The following is a 26,912-nucleotide window of genomic DNA, read 5'->3' on the forward strand; positions in this document are numbered from 1 at the left end:
ATTGGAATTCGGGCTTTGTTCGTGGAGTTGCTAACTGTAGTCAAGCCCTGGATAACAAGGGTAGCCAATGGTAGGCCGTATGTATGGCAGCAGGATTCGGCCCCTTGCCACACCTCTGGGAAAAGTCAAAAATGGTTGTCTGAAAATTTCTACGACTTCACCAGTCCAAATGTTTGGCCTCCAAACTCCCCAGACCTTAACCCCATGGATTATTTTGTATGGGGCGCAGTTGAAAAAGACACCAATCGCACTTCCAGTAATACAAAAGCCCAGTTAATGGATAAAATTAAAACAGTTTTTGCGGCCCTTCCCAGGGAGACTGTAGCATCAGCTTGTTCGAGGTTCCGAAGCAGAATTGAAGCTGTGATCGATGCTAATGGTGGTTATTTTGAGTAAATCTTGTTGATAGTATTGTAATTAACTCTGCCTGTAATGTTTTTTTGTCATTTCATTAAATTTAATAGATACAAAGAAGATTTTCTTTTTCCTTACGAAACTGTCAAATTTATCCCGAACACCCTGTATATATAAAGAACTGGATCATTAAATACTTATATTTTTTTCTTTTTAGCAATTTGTTTTGTTATTCTTTTGCATTAAAATATTATTAATAGTTATTTAAAAAATGTTAGGAGGAAAAAGTTTATAATGTACAAACCTAGCACTTATCTTAATAGTTTATTTATCTCAGTAACTGGAAAAGAAAAAAAAAAAAGTTGGGTGTGTGTGTGGGGGGGGGTAGAGACTCATCGAGTTGAAGTATTGAAAATTAAATAAGTATAATTAACTTCATATTTTTCTTACACTTACACGTACCCATAATATGAAATGATACACATAGAACTGTATCTGGAAGTGTGATAAGCCTTGTTGAAAAAATGAATATATTAAATAAATTAATTTTGATTACTTGCAAAGATTATATAGCAGCTTTATGAATTTGCTCATCAATATTTGTTCTTAGGTTTTATCTCCATGGAAGCTCAGATTATATCAGAAATGCAGACAGAAAGAAAACAGCTTTGACATCATGTGCCCTGGTTTAAATAAAGTTTTAAATGTTCTTGTAGAAATGTATAAGGAAAAAGTTACTTTCAAAGGTACTGTAATAATTTAGCAAGTCCTTTATTATCATCACTTTCAGATTATGCAATCAAAAGACTCACTGTTTGGAGTATCTCTGACTGCCACTCTGGCTAACTTACTGCATCTTAAATATTCCACGTTCTGTTCTTTTCTGACTTGCAGAAAGTTAATATATCCTTTGGTTGGAAAGATAGAGATTCATATGGAATAAGAATAGTAAGCCCTCCCTTATCTCACTAAAACTCTATAGATAGAACAGTCTTTGAATATACATTTGCAAATATAATATGCTCACTTCGTGAATGCATCTCCTCTCACTGTTTAACTCAAAACCGGTATTTCTCCATTTTCGGTGTTATGGCTTAAGTGCTGGGAGATCATGTGGGTATTAACAGCACTAGGAAAGGATTTTAAAATATTTTAATTCTTCTGATATTTTATCTCAGTCACTGAGGCATCTTCAGGGAGTACAAACTAACACTTGTAAAATCGCACACACACAACACAATACTAAATAAAACATAAATATAACACTAAAGTCCATCCTATCTGGACTCATGGAGCACCTGTATAAATGATACAGTCCCACAGAGCCAATTATTCTGTTGTCTGTTTCCAAATGTAATTTGCCATCTTTACTGAAAACTGTTCCTAAAAAGCTTATATATTTTGCTTGTTCTATAAGTACTTCATTGAGAATTCCACTAAAGTTTTCTATGTTCCTGCTTATTTTTAGTTTTGGTCTTTTTGTTTGCTGATTTTCATGCTGAATTTGTTACAGATGTTATGCAATTTAGTTAGAGCACACTACAGACTTGCACTAGATGTGTTTAGGAGTAACACCATCTTCATAAAGCAAAAAGCTAAGTTTGATATCTCTGATTTTAATATCAGGTTTATTGTCTCTCTCTTTCTTTCATAATGTGATTCATATAGATGATGAATAAGAGTGCAGATAATGTGCGTCCTTGACTTATCCCTGATTTTACATCAAACCATCTTGCTATATTTCCTTCCATTCTAACAGCCGACTTCCAACTTAAATATAGACTATGTATTGCTTTGTATAATGTTCCATTTACCCATATAATTACAGTGCTTTAAAACGCTTTTCTCTGAGAACCTTGTTACATGACTTTTCCAGATCTGTAGATCTTTGTCTCATTCCCATGATTTCTGAACTATTTGTTGTAAACTGAAAATCTGATCCTGACAATTTCTATTTGGCCTGAATGGGGCTTGTTCTTCTCCAAGTTTCTCTTCTACAATTTTTATCAACCTCTTTTCAAGTATACATATATAAATCTTACCTGGAACACTTAGTAGAGAAATACCTCTGTAATACACACATTTTTTATAGATGGGAGGACTATGAGAGCTCTACTTTGATCATCTGGAATTCAACCTTCTGACCAGGCCCCTCTGAATTATGCAGTGTTGCAGCTACAAAACTTTTATACCTCCATATTTTATTTTACTTTTATACCCCAGAAATCGTCAGATGGCGTTTCACTGGAAAGTTTGTGTAAAGAAGGCTCCCAGCTCAGATAAGTTTTTTTTTTTACTAATTAATTTAAATAAGTATGTGTTTATGTGTAAGAGTTGCAGTAGAAGTTGTGCACTTGCAGTGTTTTTAGATTGTGTGGACTTGTTTGTTTAAGTTTGTTTAAAACGTCATTAAACTTAGAACAGTGTATAGTAACCAGTAAAGGAAAGATGGAGGTGGCTTTGTCTTTATCTTTACAAGAGTTTAATTTTGATTTTAGGCATTTTGTGAAATGTGAGGTGTGCTGTATGTATTCGTTAGATTATGTCAATAAATTATGGATATTTAAGGCAGATGGAAGGAGGATGTGTGTGAAGTGTGATCTGAATGTGAACTTGATGGGCGGTAGCGTATCGGTAACTGAAGGCAATAGTAGTGAGAATGACACAAGAAGGATGAGTGCTCATCTGATAGCAAAGAGAGACACTGTTTTTACAGTGTCTCTCTTTAGAGCAGCAAAAAAAATTTGAAAAAGTGAACAAGTGATCTGCTGAACAAAACATTGATGGTAGTAAGAATGACAAAAGCGATACAGACATAGTGGAAGTTGAAAAACAGAGTGCAATTAACAGTAAGATGGCGTCGAATAAGAACACACACTTGTTCGACAGTGTTGATGTCGAACAAGTGTGTGTGACTGGCGATAAAATAGAGAGAGAGCGAATGATAGTAAAAAGGTGATGCAAGATTTGAAAGCTGAGTTGATTGAGATGAGACAAGAGATGAAATGGATGCAGAGATAAATTAAGAGAATTGTAGAGATACATGGAAGAGTTAAGAAGACGAAAAATGAACTATGTTGGTATGAAAGAGGTAACGAATGACCTGCAAGTGGTGTTTGGGAATTCAATTATTAGTGGTGTGGTAAATGAGATGAACAAGGTTTGTTTTCCTGGTAGTAAAATAAATACAGTGATTGAGTAAGCGAGCAAAAGAATTGGTAGTGATAATTGGGACAAATAACTTGACTGGGAACAAGGAAAATATAAGATAGGATATCAGGAGGTTGTTGAGTGAATAGACTTGATGTTAATAAGGCTGTGTGACTTAATGATATATCACCATGTATTTTGAAGGAATGTTCCAGGGAGTTGACATCTGCCTTGACATATTTGTTTAATATGAGTCTTACAAGTTCCAAAGGAGTGGAAGGAAGGCAAGATTGTGCTGCTTCATAAGGTAGGTGACAGAACTCAAGCTTCAAATTATAGACCTATCTGTGTGTCATTTGTTGTTGTTGTGGTTAAAGTGTTGGAGAGGTTGGTTAGAACCAGGATCCAGAATTGGGTCGACAACAGTGGTATTATCTTTGATGGACAGCATGGGTTTGCTAAAGGGGGTCATGTTTTAGTAATCTACTTACTTATTACAATATGGTGATGGCTTCAATGGACAAAGGAAATGGACACACAGTAGTATACTTGGATTTTGCAAAGGCTTTGATAGATTACCTCATGATAAGTTAATAGTCAAGCTAGAATGTGTGTAACACTGTGCCTCCCATGATGAGTCTTTAGACTCCATCCATTTAGGCTCTTTAAACACCAGTCTGGTGTTAATAATAATAACGATGATATCAACAAAATCATTAATAATTAGAGTTTCCTTGCCATTTTCCTCCCAAGAGGTGGTCCATCATGTCACCATTCCTTATGTTGAAGGTGTCTCTGAAGAAATAACCAAACTATTTAGATCTGTTGGCCTGCAGGTGGTTTTTCACCCTATTAACAAAATTTCTACTTCTTTAGGATCTGCAAAAGACAAACTTCTGCTTTAGCTCCCCCCCCTCCCAAATTCTATCAAATTCCTTGCCCATGTGGGTTATCATATTTTGTCCAAACTGCAAGATCACCTGCTATACATCATGATGAACACACCTCCCTTACATTAAATTCCATGAGCCTGAACACCCAGTACTTGCAAAACATGAAGGTTAAGGATCTTCACAAAAGTAACTATTTTATGGAATGCTTATACAAGCATTCCATAAAGAAAGTTGTAAAACCTTACTATGCTATGCCGTACGAATCTGAACAGATTGATTGAAAATTGATCCATGTTATAGGAAATACAGTAATACTTCTTCATGCATTCCATATGCAATAGATTTCTTTGCCTCTTGTTTAAAGTTGTCTAGTTAGGTCCTTAATGTATTTTAGACTGTGCCATTCTATGTACATGTAGCTCATGTGCTTTCGTTGTTGTGTTCCAGTTTCTCTTTTACTTGTTTAATTTGAAAGTCATACTGAAGTTGCCCTTGATACTTAGGTGAAAATTCTGTGCTTAATAATAAAAATATTACCTAAGCATAATCTGTAGTGAGTGCTACATTGTGCGGTCTTCTGTGCAGTGAGGACATAATACAGTTGTCTCCAATATTCTTACCACATAAAATAGCTAGAATTTGAAATAGTTAATTACTCACCTAGTTTCGTGAAATTCATGTGTTTCACATCATCAAGAGAAATAAGTGAATAAACTAAAAATGAAAATCAGATTTGTTACCTGTATGTTATCTGTGTAACATACAGGTAATATTCATTATGAAATATTTGAAGTGGAAAGCACACATGTGCTATGAAGGTATTTGCTGGTTTGTGGTCCTCTGTGAACTACTGGCAATCATGTACATGCTGTGTTTAATGAGAGAAGACCAAACTTGGTGTAATATCATCCCTTGTTTCTTGTACTGTTGAGGTTGTTTTATTATTTCATCGGACTCCTTGAATGCTCTTGAGAAAACAAAACTGTAATCTGTGTGGAGCATTTTGGTTTCTTGCCATAGTACTTGATGCTTAGTTTCATTTAAATGTGCTGCCAGTCTTGAGTTGTATTTTCTTTCATCCTCTATGTCTTTGATCTATTTAGACTTGCATGTCTCTTCCAACCTGCTTGTCTGTCCAGTGCAGCACAACCCACAGATACAGTTGTTCTCTTAGACACCAGGTTTTTTAAGTGGTGGTGGGGGGAGGTTTCAAGAGATTAGAGATCTTGTTGAGGGAGTACAGGACAACCTTTATACCCTGTTGTTGTTTTGATATGTTATCTATGACTGACATAAGGGCAAATCATTGTTCTTCTGAAATCTTGTGTTTCATGTTCATCCAACTGGCTGGGAGGTTGATGTAGAATTTTGTTGACCAGTGAACTGCTGTAATCATTCTTTGGCAGGATGGTACTGAGGAAATTGAGTTCTTGCTCTTGGTTTCTTTTATTTGTATTGGTAGAAATTTTGTATGCTATCATGTAGAGTATAAATAGTGCCTGTTGTTTTTGTGATGGGGAAGTGGCGTGCAAGTAATGTCTGGTGTTTGTTGGCTTCCTGAAAACTGAGAAATTCAGTGTTCTGTTCAGATTCATCTATAAATTGTAATGACATGGCCTGTTGATTTCCAATTCAAAAGTGAATTTAATACAAATTCTTCTAATTGGGTAGTAGAGCTGGGCCAAATGATGAATGTGTTGACATATCTCAGCCACTCCATGAACAGATTTGCTAGCAGGAGAAAGGGAAGAATCCATTGCCAGTCCTTCCTTCCTTCAGACTATTTCTCTTGGAATTTGAAAAAGTTCTATTAATACAATGTTTGAAGAGATCTCTGGTAAAATGGGTCCTGTAGTAACTGTATGGTTTCTGCTCTCAGAACATTAGTGACCAGCTTAACGATGTCTAGGCTTGCAGGTTGATCAAAAGGTTCTATTGCATTGTCTTTGGTGTGTACTATGAAATGTGATGCATTCTTTATAAAAGATTGTTTTGCCAATGTGAGTACTTAGCAGGTTTGCTAGATATTTATTAATGAAATTGGAGAAAACCCCTGCTTTGCCACTAAAACCCCTTGTATCCACAAAGGGTTTTAGTGGCAAATGCTGCTTGTGTACTTTTGAAATACTGTAAATTCTTGAGACTAGTTCATCATGTCTTTAATCATATTATTAGTCTTATTATGAGATTTTGTCTTTGGGTCATGATCATGTTTAGTATAAATTTCTCCTCGTTCAGTAGAATTTGCATTTTTTCCTTGCTATGCTGTGGAATTATATCAATTTCATGCAACTAGTTGAGTAATTAATAAATCATTTCAAACTCCAGCTGTTTTATGCAGCAAGAATACTGACAACACAAATATATTAAGTAGCGAGTTTTAATTTGGTTAATTATGGCTCGCATTCTCATTCATGTTAATCTTTATACATATATTTTTTAATATTGATCTTATGCACAAGAGGTCAAAGACCTGTAAGCACATGATTGGAGATGGTGGTGAGAATGGAGAAGGAAGTCTATTGACATATTTCTTGAAGAGTTGCAGGTTGTAGTTTTTTGGAACAGCCTTCCTCATGAAGTATTTGCAGAGAACAAAGGTAGATGGAATAAAAGAGGATGAAGGAAAATAGGTTCTGTGTCTTTGCATTTGTATTGAAAAGGAATGCTGGGTAGCTGCTGCTCTTGTTAACTGACCCAGCAGAAAGTAGAGAAATGATGGTAGCTGATTTGATGGAGCAGCGGCCATGGAAGTACCTGAGAACAGATACAGATCTGAAACATTGTGTGTTTGAGATAGAGTTTAAAGTGGGTCTATATGAACCAAATTGCTCTCTACTGGACAGTAAATCTAGAATTTTTAGGGAGGGTTTAGGCACACCACTTAAACACATGAGCAGTATTCTATGGATGGGTGGATTTGGGAATTGTATAGTAAGTACCTAGATAGGTGAGAAATAGCATCTTAACCAGAAGGGAATGCCTAGTTTTTTAGATGCTGAGAATTTGTGTGATATATTTATACTCCAGAGGTTTGAAGGTAAAGGTAGGTCACCTGAGATCCTTTTTGCAAAAAAAAAAAAGCCAGGATTGCATTTTTGTGCCATTGAAAGTAACCAGATTCTCCTTAACAGATGGTTAAGGAAAATCTGGTTGAGCATTGCATGATTTATCAAATAAGCGGGATGAACAGAGTACCATCATCTGCAAAGCTGTGAATAGGATTAGTGATTGAGAGTAGGTCATTTATGAGCACACCTGCATTTGCACCAAAGCTTGAAGAGGAACCATCCACCATAACATCTGGTGAACGACAGAGAGAGAGAGAGAGAGAGCTGGCTACTCAGTTACAGATGGAATTTGCTTAGCAGGTCTCGATGCCAGATGTGATCAGAAGTGCTTTAAATGTCAAGAATGACAGCATATTTTCTCTGAACCTTTCCATGCCATATGTCCAGTAGTCATTTCATTAAATTATGGAGACCACATCCATGTTAAGAATAATTACTTTAATTTCCTGACATGTTGACCTTCATATTAAGCTCATCATCTGGAGTATACACATATATATACAATATTACAGTCTACTGGCCTGACCACTAGTGGGAAAAAAACTACATCAAAGCTATATATCCTATTTTTAACATCATCAGAAAAAAAATTTATATTAATACTTTAAACACAGTAATATTGGTAACCTTATCAATAATTTAATCTAAGTGTGTTATATTAAAGCTAAGATCGTAAATTACTACAGTCCTAATTATAATTTATAATGAACACTTAGAACAAAAGGTTATTATTATTACACCCTCCATGGAGTTGACCGACTCATCATGGATGGTTCATTCAACTGACAACGTATTTGAAGATGTGGTTGCAGCAGCACAAGGTGATGGAATGCATAAAGGTGAGGAAGAGACAGATAGGAATGGAAATCACAGTCAGGATCAGGGAAACAGGAATAGTCAAACCGAAGAGAGGTGTAGTATAGCAGCTAAAATAGAGAATGTTGGTGCTGGTAGAATAGCCTCAAACACACAGCGATTGTTATGTTTATACACAAATGTAAGGAGTATTCAAAACAAGAGAGCTGAGTTTCTTGATTGAGATGGTATGTCCAAAAGTAATTGGAATAAATGAAACTTGGTTGTCTGAGGAGAATGTGATGTCGGGAATAGAATTAGAAGGATATAATTTTCAGGGAAGATAGAGATGTGAAAAGAGGAGGGGGAAGTGCTGTTAATGATTGCAGAGGAATTGAGTCTGCAAAGTGTGGAAGTTGATAGTGCATGCACAGATTTTGAATCTGTTTGGTGCAAAGTTGAAATAAACAACTTAGTATATCTGATAAGATACTGTTATAGGCCAGTGAATGCAGAGAATATTGATTGTGAAATGTTTAGGCAAATTAGGGGCATCTAAAAAGAAGGTGATCCTGATGGGAGACTTTAATTACAGGAATATAGACTGGAAGGAGAAGATAGTGTACGGGAACAAGGAGAGTGAGTTTGTGGAATTTCTGAGAGATAAGAATCGTAAGCAGCATGTGATTGAAGCAACTAGAGGCTTTAATGCTTTGGATTTGGTGATAACTTCACAAGATGTAGTTGATGAAACAAGAAAAGGTCACTGCCAGAATTGAATACACGTGGAAGTATAAAGCAGGTGATTATAGGAAGGTCTGTAGTCATTTAGCATCAGTACATTGAGTAGATGAGCTGAGCAGAAAAGATGTTGACAATGCATGGAAACTCAGAAGGCAGTATCTGACAAGCAATGTATGACTGCATAAAGTTTAAGCGAGTAAATAGAGTAGGAGTGAAATGTATGAACAGTGAAATCAAACAAGCTGTGCTGGAAAAGAAAATGCTATGGAGGAGGTACAAGACAGTTGGTGGTGATCAGATCCATGAGGAGTATAAAGTGCAGGCTAGAAAAGTGACGAGCATGGTAAAGAAAGAAAAGGTGCAGTATGAGGAAGTGATTGGCTGGTCAGACCAAAGTTAGCTCGAGGGAATAGTGGATAGTCATGGCAGCAAACTAACAGCTGCAAAGGATATGGTGAATTATTAAACAAGCACATTATCAGTGCATATCATACTGGTTATTCTTGTTGAGAGGCTTATACGCTGGTTAAACATGATAACTAATATTTAAGGAATTTACAGCGTATACTAGAAATATAGATTAAATAACTTTAATATATACTTTCCGATATTTCGGCGAACGTCACGTTGCCATCTTCTTGGGAACTTACTACAAAGACACGTGCACACAAGTACCAATAACAGCAAATGAGACTGAAGCTAGGAAGCTAGCGTTTTCCTAAAGTCCTGATGGTGCCCCCCTGGCGGGCTATATTGGTAGTTCTTGGCCTTTGGGCTGAAGTTCTTCTGATAAAAGTTTCCCAAATTTGGGGCAGTCTCATGCATCCAAATTTGTTGAGGTTTGGCATGTTCCTAAGGGCCGAGGCTGATTCCATGAATAGTCTTTCATACTTGAACTTGCTGTGGTGTATTACTGTGGCTTTCTTCCATCTTATTCTGTGGCGAGTATCCAGAGCGTGGTCTGCAAGCCCAGAGTGGCTGTACTGGTGAAATCGGATGTAATCGGATAAAAAGTTCAAGTATGAAAGACTATTCATGGAATCAGCCTCGGCCCTTCCTAGCTTCAGTCTCATTTGCTGTTATTAGTACTTGTGTGCACGTTTCTTTGTAGTAAGTTCCCAAGAAGATGGCAACGTGACGTTCGCTGAAATATCGGAAAGTATATATTAAAGTTATTTAATCGATATTTCTAGTATACGTTGTCAATTCCTTAAATATTAGTTATCATATCATACTGGTATAAATGATCCGGTGCAATATATATAAGAGAGGCAAGTATTAGGAGAATTGGAAGTGAAAGAAACAGAGATGTATGAGATATTGGTTGGGTTAGATGTAAATAAGGCTGTGGGAATGGATGACATATCACCATGTATTCTTAAGGAATATGCACCACAGTTGGTTATGCCCCTTGACCTGGTTATTTAATGAACGTCTTGTAGTGGGTAGGGTTCCTAAGGAATGAAACAAAACTGTCCTACTTTGGCCAAACAGGCAGGACAGCAAATATCAGAATCTCAGAACACAAGGATTACATCCGATTTCACCAGTACAGCCACTCTGGGCTTGCAGACCACGCTCTGGATACTCGCCACAGAATAAGATGGAAGAAAGCCACAGTAATACACCGCAGCAAGTTCAAGTATGAAAGACTGTTCATGGAATCAGCCTCGAACCTTAGGAACATGCCAAACCTCAACAAATTTGGATGCATGAGACTGCCCCAAACGTTTATCAGAAGAACTTCAGCCCAAAGGCCAAGAACTACCAATATAGCCCTCCAGGGGGCACCATCAGGACTTTAGGAAAACGCTAGCTTCCTAGCTTTAGTCTCATTTGCTGTTATTAGTACTTGTGTGCACGTGTCTTAGTAGTAAGTTCCCAAGAAGATGACAATGTGCCGTTCGCCGAAATATCGGAAAGTATAAATTAAAGTTTATTTAATCTATATTTCTAGTATATGCTGTCAATTCCTTAAATATTAGTTATCATTATTAGAATGAAACAAAGGCAAAATAGTACCATTCCACAAGCATGGTTCTAAGACAGAATTCTCCAACTGTAGACCAGTCTGTATAACTGTGGTTGTGGTCAAGGTGTTGGAGAGATTGGTAAGGAATAGAATACAGAATTGGGTTGATGGACATGGCATTCTTTATGAAGGTTCAGCATGGATATGTAAAGGGTGGATCCTGTTTTAGTAATTTACTTCCATATTATGATAAAGTGACAAGTGTATTAGATAAGGGAGAATCATATACAGTGATATTCTTAGACTTTGCAAAAGCATTTGATAGGTTACCACATGATAAGTTGGTGTAAAAGCTGCACAGGATGGGAATAGATAGTATATTGGTTAGATGGATCAGAGATTGGCTTCCTGAACGATATCAGCAGGTTGTGTATGATGTGGAATGGTACATTCTCAAAAAAAAGAAGGGTAATCAATGATGTGTCCCATGGTTCCGTTCTTGGGCTCCTGCTGTTTAACTTGTTTGTAAACGATATATCATGTGAACTGACTGGGGATCTTCAGTTATTTGCTGATGATGCAAAGTTGGGAAGAATTATAAGTAGAACTGCTGTTTTCCCTACTAAAAAAGTTCTCCCTTCAGGAAGATTTGAATAGACTTTTTATTGGACAAAAGAGTGGGATTGTAGTTTTAATATCAATAATATCAAGGTGTTGCATTTTGGAGTGCAGAAATATAAGGCTGTGTACTATATTGATGGTGCCGTACTACAGGAAGTGGATGAGATTAGAGATTTGAGAGTGATGGTTGACAGTAGACTAAAGTTTAGAGGACATATTGCTAGTGTTGCAAAGGCTGCACATCGTAGTGCTGCTATGATAAGAAGTACACTAGCATGCAAGGATAAGGAAGTGGTTGTGCCACTGATCAGACCACACGTGGACTATTGGGCTCTAATCTGGTCACTTGATTTTCAATGTGATGTGGAGACATTAGAGAGGGTCCAATGATAAGTGACTAAGATAATATCAGGAGTTTGGAATGCTGGCTATGAAAAGGTTGAAGAAATGTGGATTGCAGAGTTTGGTGGATAGGAAGAAGAGAGGTGATATGATAGAGACATTTTGTTAGTGAGAAGATTTTATTAGATTAATTCAGAGGGGATTATAAAAAGAGTAGAAGGTGACAGGGGAAGAACCAGAGGTCATTCCTGGAAGTTATGTAAAAGTGTGGTGAAGAAGGGTATGAGAAGTAGAGTTTTGACATGGAGAATTGTCAGTGAATGGAATGCATTACCAGAATGTTGTTAATGTCAAGGATTTTGAGATTCTATATGATAAATATGTTGTCAGTTGAATGAACTTCTCACGATGAGTATGTCAACTCCATGAAGGGTGTAATAATAATACCTTCAACTGTTGGCCAAAATGGTACATTCTACTTGTGAATTTTAGGCAAACTGTAAATTCTTGGGGAACGACCATAGTGCAGAAGTAGTTTTTTAACCATATCTGTTGGCCAGGATGTGAGTGATTTAAGTAATTCTTCTGTTTTCTTTTAATCTAATTAGTTGGGTTATATTTCACAAGTTGATAGGTGCTGTTGTCTGAGACTAATTGATTCATTTTTTTTGTAGGTAAGTTGTTCAGTTTAAAATAACTGTGGCACTGCCTTTATTGTCTCTAGTAATTATGATATCCTGACTTGCTTTTAAAAATTACACAGCTGCCAATTCAGTTTTTGTTAGATTGCTAGTTATTGCTTTAGTATTCTTTAAAATGTTAGAGTTAGTTTTTAATTGTATTTTATCAGCTGTAGTGGTGGGGAGAAATCTTATGTTTCTTTCAATATGATATATACATTCTAATTTGTTAACTGTCCTGGGTGCCACAGCAAAGTTGGGCCTTCACTAAGTAGTGAGAGTTCATCACTGTTATGGGCATGTCTAGAAAAGTTAATCATATGACTGTTTATTGAAGGCAGTTGGTTGCTCCTGTTATCACTGGCTTGTGGTTGGCTGTTTTCAAAGTCATTCAGTGATGAGAAATTTAAATTTTTCCGTTGGTTGTTTAAAGGAAAGGATGTGTCCAGTAATGGATGAGACAGGCTAAGTGGTCAGCTGTGAACTTTGAATGGTGGAATTTACACTGTTGGTTTCTGATTAACTGGTAGATCTCTGGGTAGTGGAAAAGTTGACTATTAATGACTTTCTCCATTATGTTGGAGAGGATTGAATTGATGGCAATTGGTCTGTAGTTTGATGGTAGACTTCTCCCTCTCTCTCCTGTTTTTGAAATAGGCTGGATATATGATGTAGCTTCCAGCTGTTGGCCTTTATGAAGTAAGATTTAGATTTCCTGATGGCTGTTTTGCATTTATTGCATTCTTCAGCACAGGCTATGAAGCTGGAGCTTTTGATGCAAGTCACCTGTAATAAGCTGGGATTTTTATCTTCAATTACATTGTACACTTTCTGTTGAACAGGGGGCTCAGAAAGTGAACAAGAATTTTTGGGTAGAATTTATCCTCATATGAAAACATCTACCAGTGAGGATAATTTCTGTGACTTGCTCAAAGCAGGGTTTTGGTCAGAAGCAATAGCCAGACCATCGAAAGGAAGAGTAAAAATTTCAGAGATCATCCCACTTGGCACTTTTTGTGGTGCCAAAGGACACAAAATTGGGAATGGTTTGAGGAAGGACATGGCATTCTATGGGAGAGAAGACCTGCATAAGATTGTGATCCAAGGTAAGTAACAAGAGAAGTGACTGCTGTGGTATCTGGAAGAAGAACTGGTTAAAAAGAGATCAAAAGTATTGGATGAGTGAAGAGAGTTATCAGGAATTCAGGTAGGTAGGTAGGTAGGTAGGTAATCTGGATAAGATATGGAAAAACTTCCATATCTTATCCAGATTGGTCATTGGTGTTGGAAATAGGAGCCAAGTGGAGTTGATCTCACTATTTAGATAACTCAATTGTAGATGGTTTAGCTATATGGAGAGGAACTTGAAGAGGTCAGAATGATTTTCAGTTTGGAGACCATGAGTTACAGCGGATGAATGTTACTAAATGAAACAAGGTGACCTTGAGCCAGAAGAGGTTAAAAACAAGGAAGTCTAAATTAACCATTTTCTGGCAAGCAATGTCATATCTCACAAAGGTCAGGTGAGATCTGACATTGTGAAAGGAATCATGAAGCATGTAATTTGGACATTGAAATGACAGTAGTTGATGTGGCTGCAATTTGAGTTTCTGTCAAGAGTAAGGAAGTCTAGTGTGGAAGATCAAGTGGTAATGAATGTCATTTAGGTTGGTATTTATGCCACAGATGTTGGTAGTGAATGTGAAAGTGAGGTTCTTTTTAGTGGGGAGTTTGTCATGATTTGTTGTGTCTGCCTTTTTTGGTTGGGATTGGTTATTGAGAAAAATTTGTTTAGTTTGCAGTGTCAATGTTATTGTTGATTTGTGTTTAGATGGAAGGATATTGTGAAAGGAAATGCTCTTGGACAAGGCACACACACACATGTAGAGTGTGACCAATCTCCATGCCAGTAACATAGCATTGATGGTGTCTCCCACATACCCCTACTTGAACTTCCTCTACAGGCACAGCCTGGCAGTATATGGCAATGGGATTATACACCAGTTATATGCTCTCCATATTTTCTTCTTTTTTTTTCTTTTTCTTTTTTGTAGTCCTGCTTAATGATACTGCTTATCAATCTCACTCCTGCCTGATTTATCTTTCTGACCTTGGAATTCAAATACCCTCCTTCAAATACCTCTTGAATATCTCCTATGCACTGCTAACATCCTTTCCTCACAGTTTCTTATGCTGTAGTACTGCTTCAAACTGCCTCTTAAACTTGTCATAATCATCTGCATTGTAGTTCCACGTATACCCTTTCTTAATTGAAAATTTCATGTTTGGCAGCCTCCCAAGTCAAGACAGCATGATCATCTTCCTTTATCAAAGGCAATGTGGCTCCCTTTGTTATGGGCAAATCCTCCGATGCTATCACCATAATCAAGCACTCTCAAATCCCAAGTCCCTTCCACATAGAGTTTGCCAGCACCTAAAAATATGAAAACAAAACTTTTCCAAAAGCAAATCCTATAAAAAAAGGAGAGAAACCAAATTTAAATATAATTATGAGTAGGTTTATAAAAATGTTTTTATATACCTATTAACTGCTATAGAAAAAATTACATAACAATCTGATTAAAAAAGAAAGTGTTTATTTCTGTTAAATATAATTAACATTTTAAAAACATTTTTGAATGAAATGATAGAATGACATTAATATTAAACATAAAAAAATCACAATATATTAATTTTTAATCAGTTTCATGTCTCATAATTTTTTGAATCCATGACATCTGACAGCAATTTGGTGTTATTCTTAATTTTTCATCATAAAATTGTTTGCATAGACTTCTGGTTTTTTTCATGGGTGATGTGGAGGGTTTCATGAATGTAGGAATCTTGATATTTTTTGTAAAGGTAAAAAAGCTACTTTTATGTTGTACTCACAGAGTGACTCAGCCCCTTTGTCTGTGACATTCTTGATATAAGGGAGCATGATTGCATTCTTGAAATCTTGTTTAAGTAAGTTTAACTGATAAGTTCTTTAAGTAAGCTTTACGAGACAGGGTATACAATATATAAAGCACGTCAGTTAAAAGGAATGAAGAAAAAACCAGGCATCTATGAGATTTATTGCTCTTGTGGCATTTGTTAAGTAGGCCAGACAGGACGGTCAGGAGAGAGCCGCATGTCTGAACACGTAAAAGATGTCGAAAAAAGAAGAGAGCATAATTGAGGCCTGGCATTTTACACAACTATTACTGACCATCTAGTACTCTGGCAACAAGCAAAAATGTCATATATATATTGATAATAACTGCTTTACAAGAAAATTTAAAGAAGCTTCACAAATGCTCAGGATTCAATGCAATAAAAATCAAGGCTTAAATTTACTTCAAGTAGGGTCTACTTTTATCAAAAATTTAACTGCCATGGACCTAGGATATGGAACGCGTGATACCACAGAACATGATAGCAACAACTAGCAATGTTCCAACATGCATACAGTAACAAATTTATCATTTGCTGGTTTATCAATTATATTTAACAGTCGTGAAGTTATCAGAAACATCTAATATGTATAATTAATTGTTAATAGGCTTTTATTGTGTAAAACTCATGTACCACTACCCCTGATGATGTAAGTCTTATGACGTACGAAACTTGTTGGGTATTAATTTGCTTATTTTTAATAAACTCCTTATTTATATTATATTGTGTTACAATTGTCAGCAAAAAAAAAAAGCAATGCATTTATCAACCAAGTTATTTTTTTAAAAAAGTTTCATTATATATAATGTACATATAGTTTGTGCTACTTCATTTGGTAAAGTTTTCATATTGATCATTTTTGAGCAGATGCCTTCATTAACAGTCAAGTACTGAATCAAAACCAGAAACATTTTTTCTGAACCATGGTTACTTGCATTGGTAGACTTGCATATGAAAGGAATATTAGATATAGACTCAGTAACATTACTGATGCAATAGGGAACAGTAGCATTTGTCACAATCAATGTTATTTTTGTTCTGGCAGATGACAAACATTGTGCAGTTTCTGGGTCTTCAGACATATGTTTCAATAAGCCTGTTGTGCAGTTAGACGAGTTAAAACTCATGTGGTGCTTTAAAATGTGAAACGCTAAGGTTGCTTCAGCTGCTGCCACTTTCCTCATCCAATTTTGTGTTTTTTGGAATTAGAAAAGAGTCTAATTTATACAAGGACAAGTCTTCTATTGACCTGATTGAATGTATTTGCAGATCATATTTCCTTTGTTTCTAACAGAAATGTTGTCTTATAGTGCAGAAAGTGTCATGTCTAGAGTCACCAACACTTTCAAAACATACGTATTTAGCTTTTATTTCAAAAGAAAATGTGCATTTTCTTTTATTCATCACTGTAAAAAAATATATAATATTTTAATAAATAAGATAATATATATATACAATTTTTCACATAAAATGTATGTACTACCATTATGACTACGATTATACTGTTCATCACCTACTCTTATGGACAAACACAAGAAGAAATTTGAGATTTGTCAGTGCACAGTGGAGAGAAATCTTTACACACCACTCTCACTCAGAGACAATAACAAATTAAGAGATGGAAAGAACAGAGAATGTTTGCAAAATAACATTTTTTGAGACTCCCCTACCAAAAAATTTACATATCATTTAATAGTTGATCCATTGTTTGCAATTTTGTTCAAACATATGCCCTTCTGTCCAATTTCAGTATATTTTATGCTTACTGATATCAACAAAAGCACTGAATAGACAACATAGCTGTTATGCCTCAAGCATGGTATTTGGCTGTTGCAGGGTTGCCAGCATGTCGATTTTGATTGGAAAAAAAAAAAAAAAGAGAACAAAAGAGGATGTTATGATCCAGAAAAAAGATCAAAAAAGAGAACATGTTCTCTTTAAAAGAGATGTGCTGGCACCCTACTTCCATAACCATTCTGTTTCAGTGATCATCTCATCTCTTAACATGTGTACAAGATTCATTTCCTTCTCACCAGCAATCTTTTCTCCTTTCAGTTCAAGTCCTCATGGTTGAAGTCTCACCCCCCTCCCTATAATTACTCAGCACGTACTCATGTTAATGTTCAGACACACGTGATCTTCATTTTCCCTTTCTCCACACCACCACCACCAGCTGACTACATATTTTCCCTTGTTGGCTTCTGTCTCACACTAGATAGCCTCAAATGTTTACTGCTCTACATCTTTGCCCTCCTATCGGCCTCTTTGTCTTTTTGGCTCAATTTGTATGCTTTTATCAACAGTACCCCATTCAGTTCTGTCTATCCTCCTTGAAAATACTATCCCTCTTATATTCTTTCCTTGTAACCACATCATCCACTGTCAACCAAGTCTCACTGATGTCTATAACTTTTGGTTAGGGTTATAAACAACAAAGTTTCTTTAAGACACATATCCATCAGAGAACTAAGTAGGCTTTATTTGGTCATTATTTCAAACTGTATTACTGCCATTGTAAAAGAAAATGAGTGGAAGATTTCTAGAGAAAATGATTTTTTTTTTTTTAGAAATTTTCTTTTCAGTACTTATGTTTTTCTATAGAAATATTATGTGTGTTCCCTACACCACACTTGCTTTCACCCAGATTTCAACTGTTTCCATGAGATCAAGCACCAATGAATCATCAATGTAGTACTGTGATAGTAGTTCAAAGGCAGAGATAGGTGAAGATACTGAAAAAGCTGTTTGTAATTTTATTTATTTTTCCTAAGTAAATAAATTCATTGAATGAATGCTGATGAAAGATAATAAATTATATAATCAAACAAGGTACATAATAAAAGTTATTTTGATATTTCATTGTTGTTATGCAGAATAATATAGCATTTCAATAACTGCAGAGAACTCTGCCAATAGCAGTAGTTATGCTACGTGCTGCATGTCTACATTTATGATATAACATGAAACTCACAACTTGTTGGATGGAGACTTCTTTCCCCTCAACCACCCATGCCTGCAGCTGTTTTGAAAATGTAGACAGGGACCTGCAAAAGTTTCTTCAGAGTTTTTCATGGCTCGTATTCAGAGGAGAGTGATACAGGCTAGGAGATCTGCTGCAGATCTCCTAGCCCTGCAGATCCATGACCATAAAATCTACCATCCCTGCGGATGGTAGATTTTATGGTCATGGATTAATTATAGTAGGCCTCTAGATGTGTGCAGAAGTTACTTTGACCTATTTACCAAAATAAATGTCATGGTGAATTTCTAACCCACAGCCTGCTGGTTGGATAGTAGAGTGATGTATTTTTCATATAGCCAATCAGGCTGTCACATTTGATGATCTTTCTCATTACTTTCGAGAAAACTGAGATGTGGGAAATGGAGCCATAGGTTTATGGACTTTCATTTTCCTTGAAACTGTTGTCCCATTGCTCTTTTAAAAATAGACTTTTATCTTCTTTGTTTGAAATGAGCTACATATTATTGGCTTCTTTCCATTATGCAGGAAAGATGCTAGATGATTATAAAAGAGTTCAGATACCATATAGAATTAATGTTAGTTTCAGAATACAGGTTTTGAGCATAAAAGGAGGATACTGTCAGGATCAGAAGACTCGTTGGTATCTAAACCATTCAAAATTATTTTACCTATCTACTACAGGATCAGAAGGATAGGGAAGTGTACAGTATACTTTGTTTAATAGGAGGTTATTTCTTAGGTCGTTAATGCAGGAGAAAAATGTTTCCAGAAAGTCAGCTTTGTTTCATATTATGTTAGTACCATCAGAATATGAGTGAAAGGGAGGTGGAAACATGAAGACAGAAGTTGTGACAGATGATCTTGGCAAAGGACCAGAAAACACAACTACTTGAGCAAGAGGCAAATTTCTGCATTTTGTTCTAATTACATTTAATGAAAACACCAAATACCTTGGAATTACTCTGGATCCATCACTAATAGGCGTTGGTAAAGTTTTCATATTGATCATTTTTGAGCAGATGCCTTCATTAACAGTAAAGTACTGAAGCAAAACCAGAAACATTTTTTCAGCTTCAATAAACATATCAACAATGTTGCAGTCAGAGCAAAAAGAAGACTAAATATCACGAAAAGTATCTCAGGTAGTGGGAGCCGATGCTAAAACCTTAAAAGTCACATAGGCCTCTATTATCCAACCCATAATGGAATATACTTCGCCCATCTGGATGCAAACATCACAAACCAGTTTAGACAAGCTTATAAAAATTCAGAAAAATGCAGCTAGAATCATATATGGACTAAGGAATACAACTCCTGGAAAAATAGCAGAATTCAAATCCAACCTTGTTCCTTTAAAAATTAGGTGGCACGGAAATCTTACTAAATTTGTAGAAAAAATATACAATGCATGAACTCATGGAAAATAAAATTCCCTTGGATTGTCCAAATAAAATAGCCAACTACCAAGCATTTCCTCCAAATCAACACAGGAAAAATATAGTTATTAATTTTGAAATTGAAAACACGAGAAAAAAAAAGCCTAGAAAACCCTGAAATCTTAAGATCATTAGCTCTTTCAAAAATAATGAAATATGGACCTGACTCAATACAGATCTACACAGATGGCTCCAAAAATCCAAATGGCAATTCTGGGAGTAGCAATACTCCTCTATGACTCTCAAAACATAGAACTAAAAACCAACAGTATAGGATGCAACTCATACCATGTAGAATTAATAGCCATTAACATAGTGCTGCAACATTTGGATAAACGAAACCCAAAGGAATATATATTTTTCACAGATTCCTTAGCCACCCCTCAAGCTATTAAGAACTACTACACTAGCCATCAAGAAATACATAGCAAAAAACATAAACAAACTACATAAAGATTCCAAAATAATTTTCCAATGGATTCCATCCCTTGTGAGAAAGGGAAATGAAACTGCAGATGAAGTAGAAAAAATGGCTGCAACATCAAGTGATACCACAGAGTTTGATCTTTTTAAAGCTACTCAAAAAGAAAACATAAAAAGAATGATTCTCTAGGACATGACTCACCACTGGTATTCAGCAGAAAAACCAGGATCTACCATCAACTCCAAGTTTAATAGCTATGCCACTACCATGATCTCTCACCTCAAGACCAGCCACACAACACCAATCAAATTTAGCAATGGCATAAAAGCTTCCTCATCTGCAAACTCTGTAACATCGAGGAAGCATCACAATGCATTAACTAATTGTATGAATATTTCTAAATGTGAACTTTATAACAACCCAGAAAAGGTGCAGTATAAAATAAATGAATTTGACCTCTATGATCTGGTGTAATAATACCATGGGATAATAAAAAAAAAATAAAATAAAGAAATAAAAGTTTGATTTGATAGAGGGTTTTTTTTTTTTTTTTGCACCTGTTTTGAGTTTTGGTCTCGGTCACATTATTCATGTACTGAAATATTTCCTCCACATCAATCCTATAAACCCCCTAAGCAACTTATATGTCTCAGTCATAATCCCCCCCACCCCCATCTACTGATCAACCAGCTTATGTAACCCACAAATCTTCAATCTTTCCTCATATGGAATATCATACAGGCCTGTCACCATTTTGGTCACTCACCTCTGAATCCACTCCATCTCATCCTCATATCTAAGAAAACTAGGCAATTAGATCTGTGTGCAATAATCCATTTGAGGCCTTATCAAAGCCTTATAAAGAGGAATAATAACCAGGTAGTCCTATGAACTGTTTTACCACTTTTGCAATATGTCCTCTGAACTTCAATTCCCTAACCACCAACGTCCCCCCCCCAGATCCCTGACTTCATCCATTTCGTGGAGTACAGTTCCATCAGTATGGTACACAGCTGTTAATCTTTTCACTACAAAAATACATAACACTTCGCCACATTAAATTGACATTAATTCTTCTTATTCTTATTATGTTACACCTCCAGGGAGTCGGACTCATTGTGGAATGGCACACTACTCTACTTCGCTAATACATCTCATCCTCTCCACTACTAATTAATTCTCCAACTACGACACTACCACCATCATCACCAACAGCAGTATTTTTTGTCTGTAAATTGCACGTGTTCTGAAGGCCGATTTGTCTGTACACAGGATGAAAAACCCGAGTTCCCGGGAGGAAAAAAATCTTGCTATCACCGTATGAGATCGGCTAACTCGCCTTCAACCGAAAAGCCCATATTCTTTGCCCATACTGCTAATCTATTTAAATCATCCTGTAAAAAAATATCAGCATCATCTTTATTGGCTATTGTTCTACCTAATTTTGCATCATCTGCAAACTGAATATTTCCACTCAGACAAATTCCTATATTATTAATGAACAAATTAAATAGTAGTGGTCCTATGACATGCCACTAGTTACAAGCCTTCTACAGGACTCTGTTCCTGTATAAACTACTGTCTGGTATCTCTCCAACAACCACCCTTTTATCCACATCACCAGCTTCATGTCCATACCCCATTTGATGTAATTTATGTATCAGGATTCAATGCAGTAGTCTGTCAAATGCCTTTGTGAATTATATATGTCTTTTACAGATCCATAAAAGTTAAATGCAGATCCTTGCTATATTCCCATAATTTGTCAATTACTGAACTCAAATTGTTCTTTTATTTCACATTTTTTTCTTAGCCTTTTCTCAAAGTATACCTTCATAAATCTTACCATTTTACACTAATATTAAGCTAATATATATACAGTCATACCCCTCTTCACGCCTCACCACTAGTCGTATCTTTTCGGCACCGGCCGCATTTGCCAGTGTCGCACATGCTGTGAACAAGCACTGACGGTCTCCATTCATACACGATTTTTATAGTCTACACACCTTGCGATTGTTTAATGTTATGTTCTTGATAAAAATTTTATCGCATAAAAAATAATAATGTCGTCAAAAAGAAGCAAGTCCGATTCTTCTACAGCTAGCAAGAAAAGAAAAACATTGACTTTGGAAACAAAACTCAATATTATTAGGGATTTTGAAGGCGGAATAAAAATTTGTGAGCTAGCAAAGAAGTTCGATCTACAGGAAATCCACAGTAAGAACAATCATAAAAGAAAGGTTTACAGATTTTGGAGGACATAGATAATAACGAGGAACGAATTGCAGCCACAAGGCAAGGAATAAAAAAATCATTAGCTTGCTATGAAGAAATTTTACATGACAAGAAAAAGACATTATGCCGTCAGACGAATCTATTAGATTTTATGAAACCATCGACATCGAAATAACTTTCTTTTTTTCTGTACAAAAAACTACAATTATGATTATATTTCTTAAAAAATATAGGTGATTTTGTAAACCTTTGGTCCCAATTAACTAATATTTTGTATGTTTGTATATATAAATTATATGCAAAATTATATCCCGAGTTACGCGAATTCGACTTGCACACGCTTTTTGTTAATCCCACCTACCACGTAACTTCGCGGTATGACTGTATATATATTATTTATTTTTTTTGGATGCACTAGTCTCACTTTTAATGAAAATTCATATTAACAACATTGCATAAAAACATTTCATTAACATACTTTCTTTAAAAAAAAAAAAAAGGGTAGCCGTGGGAAAATTACCAAAACCGAGATAAAGTGGTACATTGAAAGTGACTACAATCTCTATAAAATAGATAAAATATTAGATTATCTCTTCTTTTCCTGACACACAAGATTATAGCCAAATTATTCTCATCTTGAATAATTCTGTAAAGAGAAATGTTAGGCATAACTTTCACACCATACTAAAAAAACTTTTATCTGCTAGATATCTTGTTATCTGCTAGATAACAAGGGCTTTTATATGCTTTTCCTAAGGACGTATTCTTATATCATATTTAGATGTCATTGTACCTGCAAGTTGGCCTGTTTTGGACAGGCAGAAAGAACTGCTAATATCCAAGAACATTAAAAAAAAAAAACTTATATTGGCATAATTATATCAGGCCAGGTGGAATTAATGGGAAATTATCATTTAATAATCCATAGAAGCCATTACAAATCTATAAGCAACAGTATTGAAGTACTTTTTAATCTTGACTGTGGATGCATTAATAAGCTATCCTAAAAACTGGTAGATTTCAATTCTTGCTTTTCTACATTATTTATACACGATCACCACATGATGGTGACGTGTTGTTTCTGTAGGTCATTTTTGGAATCCTTTGAAGTATTGGCAAGCATAATAAATTCATAATTAATTTTGTCCTTATATGATGTTATTAATGCCATTAAAAAAACAGATCACCTAATGTTAGTGCATTGTGCATGTAGAAACACCAAATATGATACTAGCATTTGTCTAGAGCAATTTTTCTTTTTTTTTTCTTTAGATATACATTTCTCAAATTGGCGTAAGCATCGGTCAGATTGATATTGTACATTGTTTATATGTCCACCTTTCAGTGCTCAAATTTAGTAAAGTTATTTATGGACTGCTCCAGCCATTGTTGCAAATACTGAATTTCGATACACTAAATTGTATCAAAAATGGTATTTGGAATCCATATAAACCTTTTTCAACTATCTCAGTTTTTGTTTCAATCAGACCATTTTTAAATGCAAAATTATACAAGTAATAAATGAAATTTGATATATATTCAAGATACCAAGTAATTTTATATATAAACTTGGTTTTTAATCCTATTTCTCAAGTAAGCAAACAGACAAGTATGTCAAGTTTATGCCTGCATGTAGTGCAAGTCTAGGCAACTCATGGTAAAGGTGGATTAAGCTCTGATCACTTTCCTTAGTATTTTTTTTTAATGTAAAGCACATCCCCTTGCAGAGATGTATGATGCTATGCATTAAAGGCAATGGTCACTACCCAGACTGGTTTTGACCTTTATTGAGGTCTCATCACTGGGAACCAGTGTCGTGACGTTCTATTTTCATGTTGTGTTCTAATTTACCATCTAGTTTCAAGTCACTCTTATAAATAAAATAACTAATTGCGAATTGATCACCGATCCAAAAGTAGGGAAATTTATAATTATACTGCGCCACCCTATTTTTAGATTAGTCTATATAAAATAGTAGGATCAATTCTTAATTAAGTTAGCAGTCTTCTCATTAGGCCGAATCATTTATTATTATTCTACTTGGGGCACCCGCAAGATTCGAATTTTTTATGAACGGTGCAATAAAAGGGAGTTCAGGCAAACACAATATTTAGATTAACAAAATAAAACATTTAATATACGATATAATATAGCAAATACATGAATTCTACTTTTAAATGAAACAATACAAATAACTTAATACATCTTGCTAAGTCACTCATTCCAATTCAATGTTCTAAACTTTAACATACAGTTCACTGCTTCAAAATTATAAATTTTCTTAATTCAAGTTAATAAAACAAAACTTCTCATTTGATCAGTCTGCACACATCTATCAGTTGTACTTAATGTTTAAATTCACAGCAGGCACTAATCAAGGTAGACATTATTCCAAGCAATCTTATTTCGGACCTTGAACTTCGAAGATACGCTATAGTTAATGTTAGAATAAACAAACATGTATGACTACTCTTACCAGATACAATCTTCAATACATCAATTTATTGCGAGCACACTTATGAATTAACTTATTTCAGCTAGCGGAACACATTAAATAAAATTCTCCAACGCTTTAACTGAACTACTGTTAATCGCGCTTCACTACTCTAAAAAAACAGCAATAAGGTACTGATATCCTTCCTTGTTTACTTTTCTACAACAAGTTAAGTTCATTATATTCTTCTCAGGGCAACACAGAATTAAGACGTAATCCAAGATTAACTGGAACTAATCAGAATTTCCCATTGAATGTCCAGCTCTTTATTTATCCGATTACGACATCAATTTTCCTCTATAACCACAGCTGATTTCACTTGCAGCTGAGTATAAGATTCACTACGTTTTTTGCTCACTTCTAAATACTATGCTTTTGAATTTCTGCCCTAAAGAATTTATAATCTTTCTTTCACTTCTTTGCTTGTATCGTACCTTCCTTCAGGCTCCGCAAAACTCTTTTCTTTTCTTTTTATAAAATTCTTATTGCCTCCCCTTTCTCCTTTCTGGTTCCAAGGTCACGCACTCTTCGACTCGTGCTTGTTTATTTCATGCGTCTCCATGACAACGCATGAACGTAAACATTTCGCTAATGTAATACAACGCTCTACTCTTACATAAGTGATTACATAACATTAAATTTTCACAAATAAGAATAAACAGAATATTTGAGCTACTTAATCAGCTCTTTCATTACGTATACAATTATTTATAATACACTTTTCGTTACTTTACATATATATTTTAGTTATCATAAATTTCTACACATATTATTTAATAAATTAATAGTAGGTTAAGTTTAGAATAAATATTTAAATAGTAATCCTTAATTAAGGAACAATAAATAATCTTTATACAAATTATGATTAATACATAATAAGCAATGTTAAATGTGAATGAAAAAAAATAAATTACACAACATAGTTTCATTCACAATTTAACACCAGACCTGAAATATGAAGGTTGAAGTGATGCAGAGCTTATATGAATTTTGTATATAATGTGTAACCATCATAAGCAGTTTCAATTATTTTGGGATTATTTTTATTGGTAAAATTTGGGTTGCTTCAATTGCAGTATTTTTAGTGGCAAAATTAGATGTCTATCTATAGTCAGTGCTTTTTTGTAAAAAAAAAGTACCAGTATGCATTTATTGCTAGAAGAAAAATTTTAAAATTAAAACAATATTGCATCCATGTGTCAATGTTAATAAAGATTGGCATGACATACAGTTGAGTACTGCCCCCAAAAAAGCACTGTCTATAATACATCAGCCCAAATGGCTCTTGGCTTATGATGATATCACTACACAGGAATACCATTATGAAACACATCTTTTTTATTATTGCCTGCTAGCATTTCCTTGCTTGTATTAAGAGAGATTGTAATATAGTATAAATTATAATCCTTTTTAGGTGATGCACTTTCTACTTTGAATCAAAAAAGACCTGATTTGCTGCCAGATGAGGCAAGCTGTAGTAGTCAGCTCCAGTGTACCTCAGCTATTACTAATGCTGAAATGGAGCAGCTGACTCTAGCCCTTTCAAATTTACGTACCTTAGCAACATCAGTAGGAAAAGAACAACATTCTCAAATGGAAAAACTTGATAATCTTATTTTGACTGTGGACAAAACTGATGCAAGAATGAAGGCTGATATTAAGAAGATAAAACAACATACATGAGAAAAACTATAATAATCCATTGTTGCTGACCTAATTTTTGTTCTTTTGTACTCTCATCAGAGCTGTTTTTTTTTTTTTTTGTACAATTCTCTTTA

At 35.2% G+C, this 26,912-nt stretch overlaps 1 protein-coding gene across 2 annotated transcripts in view; it reads left to right on the forward strand.

The window, feature by feature from the left end:
• Positions 1-26,912, forward strand: part of LOC150105435 (synaptosomal-associated protein 47-like) — a 106,159-nt gene extending 79,247 nt beyond the window's left edge. For both annotated transcript variants that reach the window (XM_090394810.1, XM_090394811.1), the window contains exons 3-4: positions 965-1,100; positions 26,549-26,912. In XM_090394810.1, the coding sequence (XP_090250936.1) occupies positions 965-1,100; positions 26,549-26,817 (405 nt within the window). In that variant the 3' untranslated portion in view covers positions 26,818-26,912. The remainder of the gene's footprint in view (positions 1-964; positions 1,101-26,548) is intronic.

This window comes from Typopeltis vanoorti, chromosome 6 (genome assembly GCF_054136105.1).
Source record: "Typopeltis vanoorti isolate ZY-2024b chromosome 6, IOZ_Tvanoo_1.0, whole genome shotgun sequence".
NCBI classification, from domain to species: Eukaryota; Metazoa; Arthropoda; class Arachnida; order Uropygi; family Thelyphonidae; genus Typopeltis; species Typopeltis vanoorti.